At 51.0% G+C, this 17,622-nt stretch overlaps 1 protein-coding gene across 4 annotated transcripts in view; it reads left to right on the top strand.

Moving 5' to 3' along the window:
- Nucleotides 1–17,622, top strand: part of ptprub (protein tyrosine phosphatase receptor type Ub) — a 157,047-nt gene that overhangs the window by 62,006 nt on the left and 77,419 nt on the right. For all 4 annotated transcript variants that reach the window (XM_023807582.2, XM_023807583.2, XM_023807584.2 and 1 more), the window contains exon 3: nt 14,112–14,383. In XM_023807582.2, the coding sequence (XP_023663350.1) occupies nt 14,112–14,383 (272 nt within the window). The remainder of the gene's footprint in view (nt 1–14,111; nt 14,384–17,622) is intronic.

Genomic DNA, 17,622 nt, shown 5'->3' on the forward strand with positions numbered 1-17,622 from the left:
TCTCTGGTTCTCCACACACCCTTACGTATCATGTGCCTCTGGTTCTCCACACACCCTTACGTATCATGTGCCTCTGGTTCTCCACACACCCTTACGTATCATGTGCCTCTGGTTGTCCACACACCCTTACGTATCATGTGCCTCTGGTTCTCCACACACCCTTACGTATCATGTGCCTCTGGTTCTCCACACACCCTTACGTATCATGTGTCTCTGGTTCTCCACACACCCTTACGTATCATGTGCCTCTGGTTCTCCACACACCCTTACGTATCATGTGCCTCTGGTTCTCCACACACCCTTACGTATCATGTGCCTCTGGTTCTCCACACACCCTTACGTATCATGACCGCCACACGTATCCTGCGTCGATTCCACGCATCATTTGTGCAACTGTGCATGGAATTAACACTACACTTACGCAAGATGCAGTGTCGCCAGAAATCTGTAGTATGGTCACCTTTTGTCACAGTACTATGTGTTTATTTACAGTACAGGATTAAAGTAGCATCTGATTTTTTTCCTTTTTTTAGAATGAGCGACTGGAAGAATATTTTCAGAGGGAAGAGAAAAAATATTCCACGTACCAAGTACAGTGTACAGATTGCAATGAAATTCTTACTTGAAGCAGAGTCTTCATCATGGACTAAACAAAATATTGTAAGGTTATAGTACAAAAAATACTATATAGGGCTGGTTTGAGGTGCAATATTAGTATCGACATTGCAAGTTATGCACATGCAATTCTTACATCGTAATGACCACAGTCAGATCAGGCTTTTGCATACCTTCATACTTTCGGAACATTGTACTGTTGTTTTTTCATAAACAACATAATTTTTCAATATAGTTCTAGAATGTAGAAATTTTGGAGGTAAAATTCACAAAAAGTGGGTGGGGCCAGGGGTCGCTGAACAGAACGGGGGGGCGGGGGGGACGACCTTCCTGCTAAAGCTGACACTCTTGGGGTGGCCGAAGGCCGCTCTCTGCAGGCTCTGGAGATGTTTCAGGTGCCCACGTCCTCGACCCGCCCCTCCTCCCTGTCTTGCTCCGCCATTCAGCACCTCCTTTGACTTCATAAGCATATAATATTTCATACAAGGCAAAGGCCCTTTTGCCCGTTTGGATATTCCATGCCTGCTGATAGCAGGATTTATCTCGTGCTGATATGAATAAATCGAAAGACTACTGAGAGGCTTATTCAGATCTTTGTCACCTTTTTTGTGTCTCTTTGTCCTGATCTAAACTGAATCCAAGCATATTTTTCCCTGGTGACTTTTGAAAATCCGAGTGGGTATTAAATCAGGCCCCAGGGGTCGAGCCGCTGAAGTGTTTGCCTGCTGCCTTGGCGTCTCCGTTCCGTCGCTTTGGGAGACTCGCACGTCGAGCCTTTAACTCCGCCGCTTGCTGGCCCTGTTCCTTGCCGAGCCCCCCCCCCCCCCCAGCGTGCTGTGTTCCCTTTCATGCCTCTGAAGCTGGGCACAGCAGCTGGGGCGGGGCTCGGCTTACGGCGTGCAGCCCCAGCGTGGTTCCACGCGAGTCGAGCTCGGCTCCCAGCGACGCGCCGCTTTGGTAGGCCGCCCCGTGTGCTCCTCCCTCCTGCCTCACCAGCTCCATCCCCGCTCTCTGTGTGCCGTTCTTGCATTCTCCAGTTTCCCGTGTTGGCCTCTGTGTACTTATTTGCCGTGACGGCCCGGCATGCCTTCCGGGGTGTCCCCCGCATCGTGCTCTTCCTGGGACCAGCTCCAGCCTCCCTAATACCCAAACACTTTAGCTTTAATTGCTTCCCCACAGCACCGTAAGACAGACAGCAGACATCAATGTAAACACACGAGACCTGGAGTCACCTGTTCAGTATCTGCTCACAGGATATCTGAGAGCTTCGCTCTCCATTTACCTGCCTTTGCCTACTCAGTCCGGTCCTCTGGGTCTCCCAGACAGTCCACGTTTTTGCTCCCTCTCAGCTCCCAGCCAAACAGGAACATTGAATACCTAGTACAGGTGCAGTGGGAGCTGGGATGAAGCAAAAATGTGGACCGTCTGTGGGTCCCCACAGACTGGGTTGAGAAACACTGCTCTAAACCTGTTTGTATTTTGTAAATTCACCATATTTTTTAAGAACGATGCATTTTGTTTTCTTTGGTAATTGTGAGTAAAGTAGAACTTAGCATCTCACTGGGGGTGTCGTTCGGTCCCTGGTGTCCCCTGCTGCTTGCCCTCTGTTCTCTCTCGCCAGATATGTCATGGAAGGTGCATGGATAAGCTATAAAGGATTGAAATACTGGATGTTTTTTCTTGAGGCGTGTTACTGGGTTTGTTATCTGCCGGGAAGCCTCTGCTGTACGTCCTCATGTTGGCTTCGGGGTGAGGATTTCGCTTCTCCCTGTTAATGGTGGATGCCGAACACGGATTTTTTTTTTTCAAGCCACGTTCGAAAATTCACTGGCATGTGAGAGTCGAGCGAGTAGCGGCAGCCCTGCCCCCCCCCCCTGCCCGCCCGGCCTCCCCCACCCCTCATCGACGGCTGACAGCCGTCGCTTCTTCTTAAATGCGGAGATGAAACAGTGGGGGGGGGGGGGGGGGCAAAGGCAGAGGGGCTAGAGAAGAGCGGCTGTTTTCTCAGCTAGAGGGATTGGCTCTGCTGAATTGTAATGCCTTTTTTCCGGTACCTTCTCTGCTCTTCGGCTCGCCACGGCAACGAGCGTATGGCTCACTCGGCCCAAGCACATTGGCCAGGATCGCCCGAACGGCAGTGTGGGTGCAGTTAATTAAATGGCCGGGTCACATCAGGATACATGGGCAGGACACAGCGAGACATCATGGGGGGGACGGGGGGTGTCTTCCACAGAGCTCGTGTGTCGGGGTGGGGGTGGAGCACAGAACAGCGGAGTAAACAGATCGTACCCGGAGTGCTGCTCTGACAACAGCGGTGATGTGGTTAGTGTGAGCAATGCGGTATTTAGGGGCTGCTTACCGTGGGAGTGCTCCCGTGGTCACATGATCACACTGACGAGGCTGCACGAAGATGTATAATTAATCAACGGAAAACAGAACGAACTCTGTGTCCTGGGTTTAGCTGGATGAAGCCCTTGAATAGTGGAGCAGAAAGCTTGTTTTCCTGTCCTTTAATGACCTCAGAGTGGCAATTGCAAGGTGGACGCGTTTGGAGAAAAACGTCTGTGCGAACATAGAGAGAGCAGGCCACATGCGCCGGCAGTAAGTGCGGGAATCTCCGTGTGAGCCAGCCGGCCGTAGCCATGGACGGTTGGGTGGGTGGGGGGGGGGTCATTCACACTCCTCTAACAGTCTGTATGAGATTAGACAGAAACCCTCCATTAAAACACATCTCTCGGTAGTTTGTGGTAGAACATAAGTATCCTAATAACAGAATGTTCAGCTGCCGTCACTCACGTTAGTCCATGTGCTGCAGTAAGATGCTCTGTTACTCACTCTTTATGGACGGGAGGTTGATGGCAAAGCGGCAGCAGCACGACTGGACCTTCCCCAGGGTTCTGTTGCTGCCCCCTTCTCCTGTGTTATTGAGTATGGTTTGGGGGGGGGGGGGCAGACTGGGGTTTAGCATGCTGCTAGCAGTGCTGAATGAGGCTTTGCAGTGGTTTAGCACACTGCTGGCAGTGCTGTATGAGACTTTGCAGTGGTTTATGCAGTGTGTGGATGCTGAGACCCTCCCTCCATAGATTCTGGTCATCGCTTATAGATGCCGGCCATCCCGGCACATCCGCCTTCATAGGGCCAGCTTGGCATGCTATGCCTCAGGGGGCATCTACAGGTTCACCTGTAGAGGTTACCCATGTGCCCCTGTTGCCGGACCTAAACCGCCACAGAACCAGGACTGCAGTAGGATCACCTCCGGACCCTTGGGGGCGCTGTCATGTGGCACCTGGGGGTCGCCGCAGCATCCTCCTCCTCCGCAGTGCTCCTTGGGGGGCGGAGCCTGTCAGCTGACCGGTCTCACAGCAGATGCTCGATTCAGACGGCACTAACCGGACATATGGGCCCCCTGTGTCTCGTGGTTCTGCTTCACTGGCAGCTCTGTGAGATTCATAGGGGTCTGGAAGACTGTGGAGGGACCCCGACTTCATTGCCACCCAAGGCAGCTCTCCCTGCCCTGGATGGTCGCCACCGCTTCCAGCAGCACCGTCATCTGCCCTCTGCTTCTCGGCAGATATCCCTGCGGTCGTGCCGCGGAAAAGTCAAAATCCCAAACCTTGCTCGGCAAGCTCTCCGGCATTTCCCCTTTATTCCAGAGCCATGTTCTGCTGAAGGTTAAGCTTTAGGTAGGCCCAAGGCCTGGAGGATCTGAAGGGGGGGGGGGGGGGACAGGGCAGGGGGTTTAGGGTCTAAAATACCTAAAGAACCTCAGGTCTGAGTAACAGGACAACCATTTCACATTTAACTGTGTTACCTGAATCTTTTAAGAGCAAAAGCCATGTTGGTTTTATTTATGATATACAACAAAAAAAATAAATATACAAAAACCTCGAACAAGCAGCTACAACGAACTTTCTTTACTTTGTTGAAATCCCTTTACTTGCCACGTCCTTTGAGCACCAGTGCAGGACTGGAGTCCTCGGAAATGACGAAGGTGGAGGTGATGGTGATTTCATTCTGGAGGGTGCCGTTCCATTTAGGCTGCAATCTCCCAAGAGGGGGATTAGTCTGCCCACCCATGTGCTGAACATTTATTAGATGTAATTTTCTGCATCCTCTTACATTAAAGTTTCACAGACTAGTACAGTAACTAAACTATCCAGCAGGGATAATATCCCCCTTTTAATCACGTATGTAAACGTGGGGACTGGTTTGTGTCTTTCGAGGCCTCTGTTCTTTTGTAATTGTTCTTGATTGAATGACTTTTTACTGTGATTTATTGGCGTTGATTTTAAGTTCCATTGACGTCTGCCTAAAGCTCTACAATTAAATTCCTGCAACACCAAGTGAGAATGGTGACCCCAGGGATTACTAATGTCTTAAAAATGTTCACTGTGGCAATTATGTGTAAAATAAATGTTTGAGAACAAATGAAGATGGGATGTTGGTTTTTTGCCATTCTTCGTCCCTCCAATCTGCTCTAACTATCCGGAAGTCTCAGTATTCATTGGGCTAATATAATCAGTTGGATTTGGATATTGGATTTGTTTTTAAAATGCTGTCACAAACCTCTCATTGAGCCTTTTGCAGTCATTGAGGTTTTCTCCAAAGTAGCCAGGCTCAGTGGGCAAGTGGCTATGATTGGTGGCCTGGTACACATCTGGGACAGCATTGGCTGACTCCATCCAATCCATCACCTGACTCATTTTCCACATTTGCATATGGGAGGTGAATCATTATTAATATGCTGTTGGAGTCACACATTTAAATAAGCCTTTTAGACTTCTTTACTTGTTAGTTTTCCGCGGGTCTTACATTCATCAGTTTTGTCAGCTGGTTCCTGGCTGCACGACATGAATCAAATTAAATCGTATTTGGTACAGCTCAGTTTTACAACCGTACTGTCAGCAGGTGCCATAAAGTCGTTTTCCGAGGGGGTTATGAAAGGAGCCGTTAAATACGCTTCCTGACACGCTGCAGACTGATGTAGCTGCCTGCCGGTGACGTATCTGCTAGTAGCTGCATGGCTCATGCCGGCGTGTACATATTGCAACGAGAAAAACCAGGTCCAAGAAATGCCAGGGGGTTGCGGAAATGGTGAACAAGGACGGTGCAGCTTTCTGCAAACGTTTCACCTACTTAGTCCTGCTGTGGGCTTTAGTATCATAGGAGTTGTTTTGTTAAATCTGACAGGCAAGTTTTTAAAAAAAGGCCATATCATGCTCCACACGTTCCTCCCCCGGTTCGTGTCCCTGTGTCTCATCTGATTATTCTCCCAGAATCCCCCTGGCAGTCTCAGCTGCATACTGCTCTGTGGGTTTACACAGGTGTGAGGCTATGGAATGGATTTCAGTTTCTCCTTAAATCCTAAAAATAGAGTATTTCAGTAATCATACAAATGGCCAACGGCACTCGCAGGGGCCCCAGATCTGACAGGTATCCTCTGGGGTGAAGGTGAGGCTTTGGGCTGCTGCTGTGCATTTCGGTAGCGTGTAGAGGGAGGTGGCCAGTGGGAGCGTAAATGGCCCACCTCCCTGTGACGACAAGTGAGAGGAAGGGGAGCTTACTTCGGCTCCACACTTGCAGATTGCTCATAACTCGCCGAGCTACCCCCTGGGGGCCTGAGGGCGACTGGAGGTTACCCTCAGAGTTTGCCTGAAGAAAAACGAGGCCATGGAGAGACTAGAAGAAAGGGGTCCCCTCGTCCCAGAGGGGGAATCCCTGCCCTTTGCTGGCCAGCAGCAAGAAAGGGCCCTGAAGGCAGCAGATCCCTACATTTACGTGTGCCCCCCCCCCCACTCCCCCACCCAGATCAGGATGCTCAGAGGAGGGAGAGGATGACAGCTAACCTGGGGCTCAGCAGCACAGCTGCTCCTGATCTCCTGATCAGTGCAGAGCCACAGATACCTGCACGAAGGCAAAGGATAGTGCTCCTCTGACTCAGCAGTACAGCACTTTCTCCATGTTTCTTCATATCATTAGGGGCTGCAGTTCAGGTTCAGTAAGATATGCAGATTGTAGCACATGCTGTAACCTCATAGCTCCAGGATGGGGGTCCCATGACCCCCCTCCCACCCCTGGGCTCAGTGTCCTCGGTGAAGGTATAGGTAAGGTTTCCTCACAACCCAAAATCATGCATTCAGTTCCGGTGTTTGTGTTCAGTTGTGTGTGTGTGGAAAGCTGTTATTTTGACAAGATTTGTGAATGCAATCAAAAAACTGAAACTGCCAAAAGTCTCATATTTTGTTTGGTTACTCATGGTTAAGGTTAGGGCTGGGTAGGGGTTATGGTTGTCATGTTGGGATTAGAGTTTTCCCCATAGAAATTAATGGAGAGTCCCCACAAAGATATAATTACAAACCTGTGTGTGTGCCCTGCAACTGACATCCTCTCGTATGTTTTGCATCGTACTTCTGCGATTGGCTCCTGGCTGACCTCAGTCCGGTATTGGATAAGCTGGATGGATGGATGGACATTTTGCACAAGAATAGAAAACAAAGCAGCTTGATTGTAAATAAATTATGGGCAGTTTTTTCTTTTTCCTCAGTGAGCAACATATTATTATGGCCAAAACGTATCAAATACACACTGTCCCCAAGAACAATCACGTCCATAAGTAAATATCATGTGAAGGCAGGCATTGTTACTATTCATGAATAAAAATGAGTCCGGTGAGCTGGGTAGGCGCTGGGGTGCACACTGTAACAAATGACTGTGAAGAATCGTACCCGGACTCGGCCTGTCCCAGTTTCCGGCTCCCCCTTACAGAAGAACACTGTCCCCATAGGCCACAAGCCTGCTGAGTGCTTTTTTTAGCCAGCGAGTACATAGCGCCCCTAGCAGGTATTTCGCAGTGTCACAGTTATGATGTTTGGGTTTTTATTACTTTGAGGACCCCCCCCCCCCAGCCTACACTTCCATCCACAGCTGGGGGGTGGGGGGCAAACCAAACTTCTGCCTCTGTCTTCTCAGAGAGGAGTGAGGCTGGAGAGGAAGAAGGAATGGTGAAGCTTGTTGGAGGTCGGGGTGAATCGTGGTCCTGGTGGGGGTGGGGGGGGGGAGTGGGTTTGCCATGGCAGGGAGAGGGTGATGAAGGCAGGGAGGGCAGCAGGGACTGGAGGATCGGGTGACATTTTGGAGAACATGATGTTTGAGTGACGGGAGAGTAAAGTAAGCATTGTTATTGGTGGTGTTGTGACCCTGGTATGGAGAAAAGGATGGAGAGTCTGTGAGTGCTGTACCTGTGACTAAAGACCAGGTCTGGGTGGAGCGGTGGGGGGTGTGTAATGGGGGGGTGCCCCACTAGCCTGGTGCTGCCGTATCTGGCGTGGCATACCTGCCGGAACTGGAGCTGCTCTGATACCAGCCGTTTCACTCCGCTCCCGACAGACTTGCACCCCGGCAATCGCTGGGCGCCCCGGCTCTTTGATCTGTCATTAGAGTGGCTTTCAGCCCCGTGCCGGCCGTCAAGCCGGGTCCTCGGCTCAGCGTCTGAAAGCCCCAGCCAGGCGCGGACTTTGAAAGACTCGCCTTGAAGGTGGCGGAGAATCTCCCAGCGAGGGTCCCGCCTCTGTGTGTGCAGGTGGGAGTGGGGGCTGTTGAAATTTAAGATCTAAGTGATAGGGGAGGGGGTGTTGACCTTGCCGAATGAGAAATGTTATAGAGCATTCTTATTATTCGTCATTTCAGCAGAAAATATGATTTTCTTATCCTGGATGAAGGAAAGCAGTATATTTCTCAGGAGTGAGAGTATCCCCCCCCCCCTTCCAGTGTGATGTCAGTGTGTGGAGCTGAGAGAGACATGAGATACGTTCGACTAGCTACAGGTAAAATGAGAGGGAGAGCAAGAGGCCCCCCGCTGACGTGAAAAGCCTGTAATTCCACTCAAAGCGAAGGCAGCTCTGCGTCTCCGGTGGACCTTTGGAGAAAAACCTCGGCCGGAAGGAAGGAAAACGCACGAGGAAGGAGACACATCAAAGCCGTGTGACGTGGGAGTCAGATAATGGGCTTCTTGTTGTCTTGCGGTCCCCTTTTAAAAGGAACAATGGGAAATTGAAGTAAATAAAACACTTTATCTCTGGCTTGTGTGGTGATTCTTCTGTTATTTGGAAATAGGCCCTCCGACATCAAAGAGAGAGTACTTTTAGGTAGACTCACCCAAAGACTTTAAATAAAACATGAGGAGCATCACGGATCAAGGTGTCTGTGACCCCTCTGTCTTTACCTCTCTGCCTCTTTCATGGTGCGTCTGTGATAGTATCTCCCAGATCCAGGAAGCCAGCTGCAGTCTTAGCGTGCTTTGTGTAACTTATTAAATCCACATTTGGTCCCAATCTCATTGTGCGTGGCATTGTGTCCTTGGAGCCAGGGTCGTGGTTGGGGAGGGGGGGTGGTTGGATGCGGCTTTATCAGATCTTTGGAGATCATTGGCAATATTTCTGGACTAGAATGTTTCCATACAGACATGTTTTTTGTTATAGGGACCATGAATGGATACAGGAACAGCGGAGATCTTGAGCGAAGCAGGAGATCATGCAGGAGATCATAATTACAAACATTTTATTAACATGTATGAGCTGAAGAAAGGGGAATCTGTTAATACATCCCTCATCGCCCCATCCTCCTGCCACCCAGGCACCTGCTCAGGGCGTGTGACCCCTCCCCCCCATCTGTCACCGGGCTTGATGTTCTGTCACGTCTTGCAGAGGCTGTCTGGATACATGCTGGTGGTAATTCCATCACCAGCGCTGGCGGAGCCCACCCCCAGATCCCGCAGTGAAACACTCCCAGCCCGCTCCCCCCCCCCCAACCCCCACCATGAAAGAGCGTGCCGCTTATTGCCTGATATCCGTGTGTGGCATCACCCACGCTGTAATTCAGCACCAATTTACCTCGATGGGAGGCAGTTTAGTTGAGAAGAGCAAGGTCAGTGTCGTAGCGCTGGGGATGGACCAGGAACAGTTTTCACACATGACACTGGATTCCCTCCAGGCCAAGTTATGCAATAAAATCAGAAGAAGTAAAGACTAATTTTATGGATATGTTGCACGTTTTTTGCATTGACGGTTGAATATTTATAGAAGTGGCTAAATTTAGCATGTTTTGTTGCTTTTCGTTTTTGTTCTGCCGCTGTAAATCTGGGCAATGCTGAGTAGCAAGCGAGGCCAGCAACTGCGTCAGAATTTGTCTATGGAGAATGGAAAAGCAGACAGGGGAAAAGACAGCGTTTATTTTGAAGATCAGCAGATTCAGGGAACAGCCAGAGTTTATTTTTATGTCTTTTCAAGTGAAATTTATGATAAATTTCAAAGTGGGTGAAGTGCCGTCTGTCCGCTGTAACATCTTCTGACGAGCTGCTCTGATCTGGTGGCCTCTTGGTGGAGCCTCTTGGTTCTTTTGGGTCACTTAAAAATCTTGTTGACACAACGGTCAGCGGTCAAGTTGTGCTTCTCCAGGCTATTAGATAGAAGACAGCAATCATTACGATGAGTTTTGTTGCAGAAAAACACATAATCCTTTCTTCCCTGAAGGTAATCGTGAGCAGACTGCAAAAGCTTTATCCACTGATGACTAATGTGTGTTTCTCACATCGCTATACATGGTAAGAAAAGTTCGCTCACCCCACCTCCACCGCCATCTCTCTCTGTGCGCAAAAAATATGCTGTGCGCAGGACTGTAAGCTACCCCTCCACCCCCCAAAACAGACGGCCCGTCGGTGGAGTACGGGCCCAGTGCCACCAGTGAGATCTTCCTCGTTCCCTGCCCCCGCCCACCACATCCCAAAATATCCCACTCCCACCAAGGGCTGTCCAACACCTCTCCGCTGGGAGACAGGGAAAGAGGGGGCTGCTTTTCTTCCTTTCCTCTGCCCCTGGTGATATTTACCATGTGAGACGGGGGTGGAATGCCCTGGCACCTCCCATCACTGGGCACATGCCCGTCTTGAGCCCTTTTAGCATGTGGAGCTTCTGCCAGTTGATGTGTTTGCCTGCTGATCTCCTCCTCAGCAAATTGCTGAGAGAAAGCGCACAACAGATAAAGAGCATCGCGTCATTCAGCAAGAGGTTGACCTTCTCCCGTTGGCACTGATAGAGACAATCCCCAGTCTGACCCTCCAGTCGATATCTTATGGACGTCACTCAGAGCAGCACACACAGGTATTTTGAGAGCACAGGAAGGGGTGGGTGACTAGGTCAATCAGCAGGCTACTACCGTCAATGCTGACTGGGGCCATATCCATTGTAATAACAAGCACAGATACATAAATCCATCTATCCCTCAATGCATCCATATTCTCACTGGTCAGGGTTGCAGGGGGCCCGTAGCCTATTTCAGGCAGACTAGGACACGAAAATGGGTTACATCCAGGACTGCACGCCCATCCATCATACGTAACTGTTTATTCTGTACTGGGTGGCTGGGAGCCATTACCAGGAAGCTCAGAGCAAGAGGCAGGGGAACACCCTGTTTCGGATATCAGTGCACCACAGAGCACCCTACATCATACACTCTGGGAAGTGCAGAGACAGCAGGTCACCAGTTATGACTGTCATAGGAAACCCTTGTATACATACGGAGAACATGCAGAGGTTAAGGGTTAATGGGACTGGAGCACTTAATGTTTCAGGGTATAAGCTCAGATCCCAGCTCTCGGCTTGTCTGGGGCTCTCTGCTCACTGAGGCGGGGCTCTGGAGGTGTGGCCAGTGCAGGGCTGATTGCCGAAGGCTTTCAATCAGCCATCGATTTATTCAAAGAATCTGTTCCCAAAAATCTGGCTTTGCCGTGAAGTATTTCTCAGTCGTACCGGATTTTATTTTGTGGGGCCGTGCTGGAGCATTAAGGAATGAGCACCCTCCATTTCACCCAGTGTTTTATTAATGCTTAGAGCAGGAGATGCGAGGTGGCGCAAATGACAGGAATGTGTAAAGAGGGGGAAAAGGCTTTCAGGCATTCAAGGAAACATAGCGGCACAGAGACCATCTCCGCTTGCAGATTGGCTATACGGAGACATGATTTATGATGCAGAAAGAGGAGTGAAATGTTTTTGTGCTAAACGGAGGTGATGATGTAGCTAGTTTCGATGGAGCAGTTGAACTGAATATTATGGAAACCCAGGATATTCTAGGGAACATTGGGGACGGGGTGCTTTTAGAAGAAGGGAAGGAGAGGTGAGATTGGGGACGGGACAATCTAGTTCTATGTGCGGGGCCTGAACACAGAGTGGGTCACGCTGACACCCTTCAGGGGGCGGGGCCTGGGTGCCGTCACTGACGAGATGCAGGTGTCTGATTCGAGCCGAAGCAAGTTGTTGTTTTAAGGACTTGCGCAATCACTGCTGCGTGTTACCAAATATGGAATCCACATGTTATGTAATGTGTTTTGCCTTTGGAGGGAGGGTCAGTGTTGCATTTCCAGCCAACACTGACCATACTCTGATTGGCCGATAAAACCATGATGTCATTGTGTGCAGGCTCCAGTTAATCTGAAGTCTGAGCAGGACCCTTTTACAGGAATGCTTTCACTGAGAATTGGATGTGTTGTGTTCATTACAGGTTAGTGTGGTGACTCACTGGCGTGTGGGTTGTTATTTGTGTGTGGAGTTTGCATGTAATCCCTGTGTGGGTTTCCGTCGAGTATTCCAGTTTATAGTCACAGTCCAAAGATGTGAGTTAGATGTCTCAAAGTTCTGTTAGTGTGTGATCTGTGATAGACTGACATCTCATCCTAAGCACCGGTCTCCTCCACCTTGTGCCCTGTGATGGACTGGCTTCCCATCCAGGGTGTCCCCTGCCTTGTGCCCTGTGATGGAATGGCATCCCATCCAGGGTGTCCCCTGCCCTGTGCCCTGTGATGGACTGGCATCCCATCCAGTGTGTCCCCTGCCTTTTGCCCTGTGATGGAATGGCATCCCGTCCAGTGTGTCCCCTGCCTGGATAAGTGGTTATGGATGAGGGAAAGATGGTTATTACAAATGGCATCACAGTAGTAATAGATGTAGTAAATAGAAGTAACTGCACTAACAGTGTCTAGCTGATATAAGGGCATCTCATCCTGGAATTGGGCCGAATGAGAATTGACCCTAGAGCTGGGTGAGCAGCCGTTTATGTGCAACAGGCTATGGACTGGATATGCAGCATTTTAATTGCTGTTTGCCAGATCAAAGCCAGCCTTTCGTCCTAGAGGCACAGCTCCAGAGAGGCGTGTTCTCTGTGTTTCTCAGGTTTCCTGTCATTGCCCCCTGTGCTCTGGCCTGCTGGACTCACCCTTCTGCTCTAACTTTCCTCCTCCCTCTGTTAAGGTCCAAAACTGCATTTAATACATTTAGCAGGCTCTTCTATCCAAATTGACATGCTTTATTTTTGAGAAAGCAGGGTCCCCAGCAATTGCAATCACTCTAGGGCCTTGCTCAAGGGCCCAAGGGTTTAAATTCCGATCCTGGGATTTGAACCGGTGATCTTCCGATCGCAGGCACTAACCCTCAGAGCTGCAGACCACCAGTGAGATCTCCAATCAGATCCCCTGCACCTCCACTTCCTGCGTGCTCCGACAGGAAATTAAGCTTATGGCGCCATGTTTGGCTTGCCATGGTGGCTTGAGGATGTCACATCACCCCCCCCCCCCTCACACAGGCTGGTCCTGAGGTGGTGCTGCTCAGTCTCACTGTCCTGAGCCCTGAAGGTCAGGGGGCCAGCTGGGGGCCTTGGCGGCTGGCTCGAGTTGGGCGTTCCTCAAGGCTGAGTCCTCGGCCTGATTGCCATGTCAGCATGATTAATGCCAGGAAGCCGGTCGGCTCCGCCGCACGTTACCCATCATACCCTTCTCCCTTTACCTGTCCCAGTGTCCTCACTGCCCTTGTCTGTCACACACCTCAGTGGCATCATAAACACAAACAGCAGGGGCAGTCCTCTGTGTGCTCCCAATGGAGGGCTCTGGAGGGCTGTCTAATGAGAGCTCCTGGAGGTTTGGTGGCAGAACGAACCTTTTAGGAGATTGAGGGGGTGGGCAGCTGGGCGTTTGTGCATAGCAGGGATTCAGCTGTTCATTTTGTGGAGGTTTAGCTCGCATCTCTGAGGAATGTCCTGTGAGAAGAATCCACTGCGTAGAGCAGTCAGCGGTTTTTCTGCAGCGGAGCAGCCGTGAGCGACAGACCCCGTTACTGCCTGTCAAGTGCTTAATGCCTCTTCCCGCTCCTTACCTTTGGGCTGCAGCAGCCAGCTTTTCGCAGAACTGGGTGCCATTTCTGAGAGACAGTAATACCGCGCCGGTTAACAAAACGAGAAAATGATTTTCTTTCTGGAGATTACCAGTGCAGGCTGGTACAGCCCGGGGCTTTGTGATAGCAGCTAATTATTAATTATTACCAGAAGCTGTGCATAGCTTGCAACTTAAATACATGGAAATAGTACAGTTTTTTTGCAGTTCTTATTTCAATGGCTGCAGCTGTTGTATCCGCCCCTTTAAAAGTGCTCAGATGCCTTTTCTCTTCCTCCCCCCTCAGGTTCCTACATGATCGTGAACTGCTCCCAGCATGCCGCGGGACAGCGGGCGCACCTCCTGCTGCAGACGCTCAGTGAGAATGACACCCACTGCGTCCAGTTCAGCTACTTCCTGTACAGCCGCGATGGGCACAGCCCGGGGGCTCTGCGGGCGTACGTGCGGGTCAACGGCGGGCCTCTGGGCAGCCCCGTCTGGAATGCATCCGGCTCACATGGGCGCCAGTGGCACCAGGTGGAGATGGCTGTCAGCACCTTCTGGCCCAACGAGTACCAGGTGAGGCTGCCGCTGGACACCCCGCCCATGTAGACACGGTACCCCTGTGAGGTGCAGCTGAAAGGGACATGGACACGTCACAGGATATGACATCACTTGGCTACATGGAGGCGTCTACCTGTCTGGTGGCTCAGGGGCTTGCCCTGTGTCCTCGCACCTCCAGGTTTATAGGTTTGAATCCCAACGAGTGTTCTTGCCTCTCTATTTGTCTGAGTTTCCTTACAAACTCTCATGACCTCACAAAGTACAAAAGCATATGGTTTGTCTGAGTGCGCTAAAATGCGATCGATTGGCATCTCATCCACCGTGTCGCCTGTTGTATGCTTCTGGAGATGCTCTCTAGGCTCACCACCACCCTCTACTGGAGAAGATAGACATGGCCAGTCCTCACTTCATGAAGCCCTTAGTTATGGTCATCCTAGACACTATCTCCAGTGCTTGTGGTGGTCACTGAGTTCTGTGCTGGTACGGAAGCTCTCTAGATGGTGCAGTGAAGCTTGTACCACTGTGTGAGAACCCCCCTCCCCACCAGGCATGGTGAGTGCCCGCAAAGGTGCCGCATCAGTGGAGCATATCATGGGGGCCTCCCATCGAGTGACGGGGGTGGTCGGTGTTAATTACGCCCTCGTGATCCGTTTAATTACCTTCGATTCTCGCGGATCTGGGACAGGTTAGCGCCAACGGGGTGGAACCTAGTGAGGCCTCGGAGAGAGCTGCGTTACCCAAACTATTCTGTTCACCATGGTTTTTTTGCCCTACCTCATGGAACAGTCTGTGAGCTTCTCACAAAAGGCCCGTATCCATCGATCGGTGCCTGATTCCCGCGACTTTGCGAGCCCGCCTGTGTGCCAGCGAGGAGGGGCTGTCCTGCCCTGTCCATAAATTCAATTTTTCAGCGCTGTGCATTGAGTGGAACTGTCACGGCACAATTAGGCTGAGTGGAGGAGTTGGTTTATCGAAAATCTCCCCGGCTTAATTAACTGCCACATGGCAGCAAGAGATGTGACCTTCTTATGTAAAGGATGGAGGCCGGGAATCGGGAACCTGCAACCTTGCGGCCTTCCTGTCCTGCACAGCGGCACCATGATGCTTTGATGTTACATGCATCCAAACATTATTGATCGGCATGTAATACAGATCTTGGGTCCTCTCTCTCTCTCTTTCTCTCTCTCTCTCTCTCTCTCTCTCTCTCTCTAACAGACACATCCACTAACAGAGCTCCAAACCTGTAAATTGATTAGTGGGAGGTGGGGTGGGGTACGATGGGTGGTGTCCTTGTTAACACGCCCTTGTTTTGCCCACATCCTCTTTGCCTAAAACTGTTAATGAAGAAGAAACAGCTGTAATGGATCGGGGGGTGGGAGGGGGCGTGAACTGCAATCAGGCAGCAGCAGTTCTATCCAGTGCGCCACTGGCATCACAGAGCCTGGGCTTCTTCCCCACTTCAATAAATCAGAATCTGAGTAATAAGATTAGAGCGCTCTGGATCGATGCGTTCCGCCTCCATGTGCCCTCTGCCTCCACCCCCCAAAGCAGCCCTCCCCCCGAAGCCACGGCCCAGATCAGATTCCTCGTTGCCACCCTGTTCTGGTGCGACTTGCGCGGTTACCTTGATTTACTCTGCCAGTTGCCTTGCAGTGACATCAGAGCCGTCATGGCGTGAGAGAGGTGATCTGTAAACACCAGGGGTGGGGGTATGGGAGACAGCACATGTAGCATACACACCAAATACTTCTTGTTGATTCTCATAGTGGCACTGCATATTTTGGAGGGAGGTTGGGTGATGAAGTGCTTACACATCCAAGCATCTCTGCCAGTGTCTCTCCTGCACCTTGCGAGGTTCCTGTATATAAAATCGCGGCGTTCTGATGTGCTGGTGTGATCTCTCCAGGGTTTTGGAGACACAAGCACATTCCATCAAGTCCCACAGACTCACTGGACCTGGTTACAGCTGTTATGTTGTTTACATGGCTTGATGCTGCAGTAAATATATTGTTAGGGCCTGATGAGTGGAGAGGTCGCCTGCGGTCCATGACTGACCCAATGCAGATAGTGCTGGTCCTCGCTCCCCACCTTATCAAATCAACAGTCTTTAATCTCCACGCAGGCCAAAGGTGGACTGTGCAGTTCGCCCCCCGGGGGGACAGCTATTCGACGGGGTGGAGTGGAGGGAGGACCCAGTATTAGCTGTCCCTGAGATTGCCTGCTCCTTCTTCCTTGTCACCTCTTGTCCTGCTCATCAGCCTTCTGTCTTTCCCCAGTGCGAGGAAGCAGGCTCACCTCTCCTTCCTCTAGGTCCTGGTCCTGCACTGGTTTTGAGGATACATAGCATGTAGGGGCGAGCCCCCTCCCTCAATAGCCCGGCATCTTGCTAACCCCATCAACTTCCCCAAGTGGAGCATGCTCTGCCCACATCCCTTTCCCCGACTCAGGGACAGTGAGTGTAACGGAACCCACATCCCTTTCCCCGGCACGGTAAGTATAACAGGGCCTGTGTCTCTTACCCCGACCCGGGTACAGTAAGTGTAATGGAGCCTAATGTCCCTTTCCCCAACCCGGGGACAGTAAGTGTAACAGAACCCACATCCCTTTCCCCGACCCAGGGACAGTGAGTGTAACGGAACCCACATCCCTTTTCCCGGCACGGTAAGTATACCGGGGCTTGTGTCCCTTTCCCCAACTTGGGGACAGTAAGTGTAACAGAACCCACATCCCCTTCCCCAACCCGAGGACAGTAAGTGTAACGGAACCCACGTCCCTTTCCCTGGCACGGGGACACTAAGTGTAACGGAACCCACATCCCTTTCCCCGGCACAGTGAATGTAACGGAACCTCACGTCCCTTTCCCTGACACGGTGAGTGTAATGGGGCCTCACGTCCCTTTCCTCGGCACGGTAAGTGTAACGGGCCAGTTTCCCTTTCCTCAACCCCGGGACAGTGACCCGGCTGGCTGACCTAGCAGCCCAACTCAGAATGCCCTGGGAAAGGAGGGGCCTTTTTGGTCTGTCTTTATTTTTTCAGGGCACTGACTACAAGCTGAATAAGCATAAAAGCAGGTCCTTTGATTATGAAACCGAATTTGCAGTCAAGTAGACACAAACGGAGATAAAATGGTGAGCGATTAGGAAGCCCATGTCTTTTCGTGATAACTGCAGGCTTTCTCCACAGTGGTGATTTTGGGGGGGGTGGGGGGGAGTATTTGTAAAAGCTGCGGGCTCTGTAGCCACATGCTGCAAGTG

Source organism: Paramormyrops kingsleyae, chromosome 9, assembly GCF_048594095.1.
Source record: "Paramormyrops kingsleyae isolate MSU_618 chromosome 9, PKINGS_0.4, whole genome shotgun sequence".
In the NCBI taxonomy this organism is placed as follows: domain Eukaryota; kingdom Metazoa; phylum Chordata; class Actinopteri; order Osteoglossiformes; family Mormyridae; genus Paramormyrops; species Paramormyrops kingsleyae.